General features: G+C 47.3%; 1 protein-coding gene across 1 annotated transcript; it reads right to left on the reverse strand.

Moving 5' to 3' along the window:
• Window positions 1-4,595: 4,595 nt before the first annotated feature.
• On the reverse strand, window positions 4,596-7,820 carry LOC127307112 (probable lysophospholipase BODYGUARD 3). The gene is made up of 4 exons (XM_051337820.2): window positions 7,141-7,820; window positions 6,716-7,050; window positions 6,419-6,618; window positions 4,596-5,227 (listed from the first exon to the last, which is right to left on the reverse strand). Exons 1-4 carry the CDS (start codon window positions 7,685-7,687, stop codon window positions 4,903-4,905), a joined length of 1,407 nt encoding a protein of 468 aa, XP_051193780.1. The 5' UTR covers window positions 7,688-7,820; the 3' UTR covers window positions 4,596-4,902.
• Window positions 7,821-9,562: the final 1,742 nt, after the last annotated feature.

Here is a 9,562-nt window from a genome sequence, read left to right on the forward strand (position 1 = left end):
TAGATACAGACTTGGGCGGAACGCTACGCACATAGGTTACAAACTTGCAAATGAGTCACAAGTTACATTTTCTCGATTACACATGAATTATCATAATCTGCAACCATCAAAGTAAAAAATTAAGCTAATTCTCGTTCGAACGGGAGGTGATGACATAAGTGCTGACTGCCGACCTTGACCCGTGGTTCTTGTCTTCACTGTGAGTAAGCATATGCATCTGTCTACATAACTCAATGTTTCTAAAACAAGTCGATCCGAGCGTGCCGAAGAGCATCTCCAGTCGCGTCCCCCAAAGCGTCCCCCAAAGGGATTTGGGGCGCGTCGGACAAAAAAAGCGTTCCAGCCGCGTCCCCCAAAGCCCATTTTTGTCCGGCGCGGCCCGATACGGTGTCCGGCGCCCCGAGCCCGTCCCCGTCCCACAGGGGACGCTCCGGGGACGCCGGACACAACGAAAAGCGAGGCGGGCTCCCACATGTCGGCGACTATTTGCATAAACGTTGGTTCGCGCCTCTTTTCTCGTCGCTCATTCCTTCCCGCGCCTCGCACCCCATCGCCGCCGCTGGATTTCCCGGCCGTTTGGGCGTCTGATCTCTGCTGAGAGTCGGCACCGTTGTCGCGGCTCGGGCCCCCGCCGGTCGTGCCGCCGCCGCCACGTCGCCAGCGCGTCCCAGAACGCGCCATCAAATCTGCCCCACCTCCGCGCACAGAAGGTGCTCGACGACTTGCCAGGTAGGCGCGATTGGCCGCTGTTTGTTGCGTCGTCTGCCGCAAGAATCATGTTAGGTCACATGTTGGTCCCTATGAGTGTCAAGGCCCTCTCGCGGAGGTTGATCATGAGTTGCCTGCAGATTTTGCTGATTTTCTCGCCATGCACGCAGAGATCCGTGACAGCAATGTGCATGAGCAACTTCAAGCTGATCTCGTTGAGTATTTGTGAAGGATCAAAGGAAATACCGTGGCACCTTGATGTAGCATCTAGCCCTATTTATTATATTTGATTACTTGTTTTATTGTTTGTTGTAATTTAATTTGAAAACAATCCTCGCAAACATTTTTATTCATATGCTACATTTGATATAAATGGTTTATGTGTTAAAAAATTATTTTAAATGTTTGGGAGCGGCGTTTGGGGGACGCGGCTGGGGAGCGACGTCCCCCAAACGCGGCACGAACAAAACACGTCCCCCAAACGCTCAATCCGGTGCGGTTTGGAGACGCTTTAGGGGACGCGGCTGGAGATGCTCTAAAGCATGGCTGTTGAGCCTGTTCTAAACCCCATGTTAGTCAATGGTGCATGTGCCGCTGCCGGCCTGCCGCGCACTAGTATCCCGCTGCTAACTTCTACTAGTGCCAACGTAAACCAGTAGCATTGAATTAATCGGAGCTGACATATGTTCCTTTTCCTTTCCCGTGCATGCATAAGCCCGGAGGCAGAGTGATATATTGTTACTTGCATTGATCGAGCACGGCTGTTCTGAATGCCATGTCGACCATGTCGGGTCCCCGTGCTCGTGCTGCTGCCGCCGCCTTGGTGGCCATGTACACCGGACACGACGCAATGGTCATCTACATTCATACAGCTACGGTGGCGGATAGTGGATTGCGCTGGGGGTCCAAATTTTAATTGCTGGACGCTCTCACTTTCGTGCGTGTTCTTACGCAGGTGTTAAGTTCTCCGAGCTCTCTACGACGAGATCGAGATCCCTTGTGCTAGTACTTGAATTGCACGAGGAGATTTCATCAGGTCCACATTATAATTTGTCATCCTTCATTTCAACTTGTTCTTTACATGGTGATGAAGGACGAAGGAGAAACTGCTAAGGATTCCACTCCTTCTGTTCTGCAGTCAACTGCAAACTCCATCTAGCTGTGAACTGTGCAACCTTTATTGCCATGGACAATCGATCGAGCAGGTGCTAAGGTAGAAGGAGGACAGGAATTGGTCCTATGCCGTGAGGACGTATGTGCCCATGCAGAAACGCGCCATTTATGTGCACATTTGTGATCACTGGTTGCGAGGCAGTATGTGATATCGTGGCCTTGCTTTCAAATCTCTGCGGGTGGCGTAGAATTTTATCATCCAGTCCAGACTGGGGCTCGGCCACTTGCAGTCTCGAGATTTTTTTTTCTTAGGGTTTCCCCAATTTCATTAACGAAACCAAAATGTTTTTACACCACCATAACACAGCGCCCACCAGAGCAGCTCAAACACAATTCCAGGCAGAGAAGAAAGGTTCACACGAAAACACAGTCTTTTTTTTGAGAAACACAGTACAAACGCAGACGCTCACATACACGCGTATACACTCACCCCTATGAACGCACACACGCACACCCTACCCCTATGAGCACCTTCGGAAGACTGAGCCGACGGATTGGATCTTGAAATTGACGAAGTCACCACAAGCGCCTCGCTTTCGACGGGAACGTCGCCTCCCACTGAATGAATATTCCGCCTTTACGAGACACATAGATGTCAAACCTGGGGTTTGAACTCTGGTGGGCTGGGGATACAACCACCCTCCTAACCACCCAACCTCAGGTTGGTTCTCACACGAAAACACAGTCTAAACGACAAGCTAGAAGAACATTTAGATAGCTAACACCTGCTACCCCTACGCTTATTTTTCTTGTGTGTTCCTTGTGTCTTTGCTTCCATTTGTGTCTTTGCTTCCATTTCATCAACTACTCCGGTACTTTGCTTATGTGTTCTATTCCTACAATCCTACATCGTCTTCTTTCTTCAGTTTCTCTTCAACAGAGCTACATGCTTAATCTCGAAACATATGGCGCCCATCTGTTCTGGGCATTGAAGGTGTCTACAGCAGCTTAGCGCACAGCGATAGTTTGTCCTTTTCTTCCTGTTTCACTTGCAGAGCACTCCAGAAATGAATCCAATGGCAAATCCTATATATATGATAGAAATTGGATCATCTGGCCACTTATTTTGAAAACAAGTAGAGTTCCTAACTTTCCAAATTCCCCAAAAATAGCCACCACCCCACAACAACCAAATCTTTTTTTTCTTTTTCTGAATTTTCTTAACCAGACATTCACACAATGGGCAATGCTATCTAAATGGCAGTCGATTCCAAACGCACAGCTAGCCACAGGGATTTGGTTGTCCACAAACCATTGTGCTAAGAAATTCTCTTTTGCTTGTCCAATACAGTAGGCATCACTCTTATGAAAAATTATTTTTAAACCTGACATGTGTTCGAACAAGCACAAAATGAATTTAATGTTCCTAGCTTGGTGTAGATCATTTTCAAATAAAGTATGGTATCAGCAAGATGGATACCCCTCTATCTACAAGCTCTGACAACAAGCCAGTAATCGATTCATTATCTTGTGCTCGTTGAATCAGAATTGCAAGAACATCAACAATCATGTCAAAAAGAATAGGCGAGAGAGGTCTCCTTGCCTCTTTTGCTTGTCCAATACAGTAGGCATCACTCTTATGAAAAATTATTTTTAAACCTGACATGTGTTCGAACAAGCACAAAATGAATTTAATGTTCCTAGCTTGGTGTAGATCATTTTCAAATAAAGTATGGTATCAGCAAGATGGATACCCCTCTATCTACAAGCTACGACGACAAGCCGATGTCGATTCATTATCTTGTGCTCGTTGAATCAGAATTGCAAGAACATCAACAATCATGTCAAAAAGAATAGGCGAGAGAGGTCTCCTTGCCTCTTTTGCTTGTCCAATACAGTAGGCATCACTCTTATGAAAATTTATTTTTAAACCTGACATGTGTTCGAACAAGCACAAAATGAATTTAATGTTCCTAGCTTGGTGTAGATCATTTTCAAATAAAGTATGGTATCAGCAAGATGGATACCCCTCTATCTACAAGCTCTGACGACAAGCCAGTAATCGATTCATTATCTTGTGCTCGTTGAATCAGAATTGCAAGAACATCAACAATCATGTCAAAAAGAATAGGCGAGAGAGGTCTCCTTGCCTCAGGCCTTGATGGGTGTTGAAGTAAGGGTCTTTTTCTCCATCAACTCTAATACCAACTTTCCCGCTAGTCACCACCTGTCAATTATCAATCTAGGAATCCCTTTCATTTCCATCACTTGGACTAGGAAAGACCATTTGATTTTATGTAACGCCTTTTCAAAGTCAATTTTAAAAAGCATCTCTGGTTTTATTTTTTTGTGAATGTCATTTAGCACCTCATAGAGGATACACACCCCTTCCATTATGTAAACTGATTTCACTATTTTTTTTTTGAAACGAGGCAAAAGATTTGCCATTTTCATTAATAGAGAAGAAGTTTAGAGTTTCATAACAAATGCCTAGGACAAGCCCTAGGACTTTAACAAAAGCCTACTCTCCCGGTATCATATTGCACAAATCCTTAGCGCCGGCCAAGCACCAAGCCCGAGCCTCATCTTTGATCTTGGCAATGATGACATTTGTGGCGGAAAGGTGGTGTCGGAACAGAGGAGATGGCATTTTTACTATCACAGTGCTTTTTCACAGACAAGGAGATGGCATTTTTCCGATGAAGGGAGCCCACAAAGCAGAGAGGAACAGAGGGACGCTATGGCTATGACTTGACAATGCCACGCTCTCTGTCTAAAGGATTACAACCGAAATGACTCATTTCTTATCACAATTATACACAGGAATGGGCAAGATTTGTTTCCCCAGCCTTCAATATGAAAACTCGAGAAGGAAAAAAAAAAGATAAAATTTGAAAAATCAAGGTAATCTTGTTCAGATCTCTCCAGGGCCTTGCTTGCCCCGTGCGCCTCCTGCTGCATTCAGAAACTTGTTCGTTTCATCGCAAACCTGCAGCCCAGCTCTTCTGTTAATTCCGAGGTTCATTTCAGACCCTCTGTTTTCCCCTGTGCATCGCTCTCCCCCAAGTGCCAACTGCCAAGTCACGTCCGTTTGGTGTCCCAGATCTCCTCCAGCTCCCTGGCGAGCTCCTTCTGGCGCCGGACGACGATGGTGACGTGGTCCCTGCCGTCGATCACCTTCACGTTGGCGCGCGGGATCTTGGACTGCACCGCGTAGCTGCAGCTCACGGGGAGGAGCTCGTCGTCGCTGCCGTGGTAGATGGTCACGCCGCAGGTGAGCTGCTCCCGGACCACCTCAAGGCACTGCTCGATCTTGCCGGCGCTGCCGCAGATGATGTTGTGGAGGGTGTGCCATGACGCGATGTGGGTGTGGCAGAAGAAGCCGTCCATCAGGTATGTCCTCACCCTGCACAGCACGTTGGAGTGTGGTTATCATAGTTGACTAAGAATTCTCATCCTGAAACAATCTATCTTCTAAGCATGTAAAAGCTGGAGTAACATAGATTGTTTTGGGGGTGATATAATAATATCAAGGGACCGGCTGATTCAACCTTTCCGAAGAGATAAATCAATGCTATTTGTTCATTCTTGATGAGTTGGGCACTTATTAGTCAAAATCCGCGCATAGTACTCCTTCTGTTCCGGTGTATAGGTCACATGTTTATCCCTAGAACGTTAATTTTACCAAAATATATAACTTGTATAATATAAAATTTATACCCTTAGAAAATATAGCCTTGGAAGTTTGTAATGACATATCCCTTATAGAAGTAATATATATACCTCGTATTACGTTAGTCAAATTGATGATATAGAAATACACGCATGACCTATGACCTATAAAGTCAAAAAAAAAATCACCGCGTTTTAAACTTGGTTCATGAGAGTTGTAAAATAATTTTCAGTTGACTTTAATTTTAAACCATAAAATATATTGATGAACCACAAGATAAACATGTTTTATTTGGTTCCATTATCAATCATAGTGTTTAGTATGTTTGGAAATTTGGATTTTGAATTTTATTAATGTTAGACATGTTCAAAAAGATTTAACCGAAATAAATACACACGTTAGAGCAACTCCGAAGATTGGTCTATTAATGGACTGAGATTTGCAATACATAGGAAAAAAATATTTTTGCTCATGGGCAGGGGTGGGCCAAAGCCCAGTTTATGGGTGCCCTGCCCATCTGTGGACCATCTACACAGCTTAGTTTATGAGTACCACTGCAAACGATTGACCGGAGTCAAACTAAAGTTTTTTTTGTTTTGAATCCGGAGTCAAACTAAGTTCATATGTCGCGTATTAACTCATCCCATCGCCTGCGCATGGGTCACATCGCATCAGCATATGCAGCGGTGGTGCAGCCGGCGGACCCGACCGGCGTCCATAAATGCTCCTACTCCTACCTCTGCTTCGGCTCCAATCGGGAGCTACAGTAGCTCCCATTGATGACGAGCTCCATCCACGAGCTTGCTTTCCATTTGGTCAACCCAACCATCCGATCCCAATCCCAGTCGGAGGAAGAAGAAATGGTTGAGCTAACTCTGAACAACCCACGTCAAAGAATGGGCGAGGAAGAATGGGTTTACCTACCTGTACAAGGTGAAGACGCGGAAGGCGAGCTCCCAGAGGCGGTGGTTCTTGCAGAGCAGGATGCTGACGGTGCGGCCGAGGTGCTCGTACCAGCACGCCACCGACGCGCCGAACGCTATCGCCGGCCACACCCGCCGCGGCGCCACCGCCCGCAGCACGTGCTGCGTCCCCGTCTCACCCTTGGGCACCGGGAAGTATGGCTGCACCCGCCGGACCAAGGCAAGCAACAAGCAGGTTATATACAGCGACGCATGCCGAAACGTTTTGTTTAGATGAAAGCCACGCATGGCGACTTACCGGCGCGACGAGGGTGATGGACCTGACGGCGGCGGGGTACTTGACGGCGAGGGCGAGCGCGAGGATGGAGCCGAGCGAGTGCGCGACGATGTGGAAGGGCCCGACCTTGTATCGCTCGATGACGGAGCGCTCGATCATCTCCACGTGCTCGCGGAGCGTGTAGAGCGAGTCGGCCGGCTTGGGGCTGCGGCCGAACCCGAGCAGGTCCACGGCGAACAGCCGCCGCCGCGCCCGCGCCTCCCGGCTCACGTGTGGCAGCACCGTCTCCGTCCAGAACCCCGACGACGAGATGAACCCGTGGATGAACAGCACGTCCTCCTCCGCCGCGCCGCCGTCTTTAAATTTAGCAACGGGGTGACGCGGTGAGACGAGCGAACCTCTCGCTTATGTATTAATGGCGGGTCGATGGATGTATGGGTACGTACCTGGAGGGCCCTCGACGTGGACGAAGAGCCGGTCGGTGTCGGCGGGGTTGCAGTTGGCGCAGTGGCAGTCGGACCAGCGCGGCGAGGGGTAGGGCTTGTGCTCGCCGTCGCCGACGCCGGCCTTGCCCCGCAGGATCTGCACGATGGCGGAGTGCACAGTGACGGCCGACGCCGACGCCCTCACGTTGCCGCCGCACCGGGAGGAGTACGACGAAGATGGCGGCGAAGTCGCCGCGGTACTGGAGAGCACGGAGGGGCGCGTGTAGAGCGTGTCGGAGATGTCCTCGAGGTGCACCTTGGTGTTGGACAGCACGCTGACGACCTTGGAGCCGCCGCGCTCGGACACGACGATCTTCCCCGGCGCCGCCGCCTCGGCGGACGAGGAGCAGTAGCAGGGCCGCCACGCGCCCTCGGCCACGTAGTCGGCCACCTTGTAGACGCCGCAGAGCAGCACCTCCAGCGCGTCCAGCAGCACGAACACCACGAAGCTCACGGCCTCGTTGGCCACACAGCCGGCCGACGCCAATGCCGACCGCGCCGCTGCCATCCGTACGTGGTATAATCGTCTCCGCGCGCGCTCGGCTTCGCTGCCACCGCCAGTCTAGCAGCTGCTGGTGGTAAAAGCTACTCCTAGTAGAAGAGGCAGCTGAGCTGCGAGTGCGAGTCTGCTCGGCGCGTGAGGGAGAGTGACAAGTGAATTAATTGACGGGCGCATTAAAGCGCAGGGGTTGGTGGTTGGTGAACCCATCCGGGCTAACACCGCTGACACCGGCCGACTGGTACCCCCGCCGGTTGGGCTTTCAAATTCGACTGACCAGCCCAAGAAAATTTGCACTTTTTTAGGGCTATGGACCATACGGATACACCACATCTGTACAGTAGACAGTATAGTACTGTACATGCTGCTGTCTCTGAGACTGAAATCAATGGTGGGAAGAAATCAGGGCGCACCGTTTAAGAGCAATTCCAATAGTGTAGCCAGCTGCTGGCTATAAGCCAAGTATCATGTCATCTATAGCCAACATAGAACCAACACATACAATAGTGAGCTATAAAAATATAGTGTTTTATCAATGTATGGCCCACCTTCCACTCACACAAAGTGCATAGGAGCACGTGCTAGAGCTGGCTCTTGCATAAGAGCCCACTCTCCTTCTCTCTCCTCCTCTCTCTCCTCCAACTAAGCAATAATATACTATTTTAATCCTTATAGCCTGCTGACTAGGACTTATTGTACTTGCTCTAAGGAGACAGGCCGTATTTTACGGTTTTTGTTTCAAACTATAAAATGGAGACAGGCTTGAGAGTTGAGAGAGATGGCGAAATCACTGTCACACTTTTTTTTCTTCTTTCCTTCAGCCATTGTTTGCATCGCCACTTGACCCCTGTACTCTCCGAGCTATCGATTGGTAATCACAAGGTGCAAAGAACATTCGTTGATTCGCGTAGAGAACAATAGATTCCCTAAGCATTGCGCTTACTCCTGCTCGGTGCTCCCAAGTCCAGTTTATTTCCCCGCAGACAGGCCGCAGAAATTACAGTGCAATTCATGGCGCCTTCTTTGTTTGTTTTAGACAAAGAGACCCGGAAAGTGTCTTTGACACATGGGCATCAATGCTCTCTTTATTTTCAGATTTTTTAAAATTTTAAAATCTCACGTTTTTAACTCTCAAAAATTATAATGTTAAATATATAGATAGATATATACGGGTGGGATATATGCAAAAAAAGTTCCATTAAAAATACTTTGTATTTTAAAACATATAAAAACAACAAATTTGTAACAGTAAATGGTAGTAGAATAGTATTACAATAGTGTATTCTTTTGTCAGAAATTTGTTTTTTTTAGCATTTTCCAAAATTTAAATTATATTTTACCAGAACTTTTCTGCATACACTTTTCATGAACATATCTATCTACATATTTAACGTCATAATTTTTGGAAACATAAAAGTGTGAGGTTTTAAATTTTCAAAAGGCTGAAAATGGAGGGAGCACTCGTGCCTATGTGCACCAAATCCGTGTCCCAAAAAGACCCTCCTATATGTAGGCACATCACAGCTTTCTAATGATATCTTTTATTATCTTGATCAAATTTACAACCTAGGAATGCGTGCAAATTCTATGAACCAGGATGGAGGGAGTAGCATCATAGTTTTATCATATTTAATGTTTCGCAGAATCTCAATGCACATTTGTGTATATGATGTATTTTCCATTAAATTTCCTAATTTTATGTGTTATGAAATGATATCATATTATGATATCACTCTAACCTCTCATCTCATTAATAAGTGTGCCGCATTGGATTTTTGTCAACATGACATGCATGACCACTTTTCGTTCGTTTTAAAATATAAATCTTGAACTCTCAAATTCTCACTTTTAGTCCTTATCCGAGTTGAGCTAGGCAAATATTTG

This window comes from Lolium perenne, chromosome 1 (assembly GCF_019359855.2).
Source record: "Lolium perenne isolate Kyuss_39 chromosome 1, Kyuss_2.0, whole genome shotgun sequence".
Taxonomy (NCBI): Eukaryota; Viridiplantae; Streptophyta; class Magnoliopsida; order Poales; family Poaceae; genus Lolium; species Lolium perenne.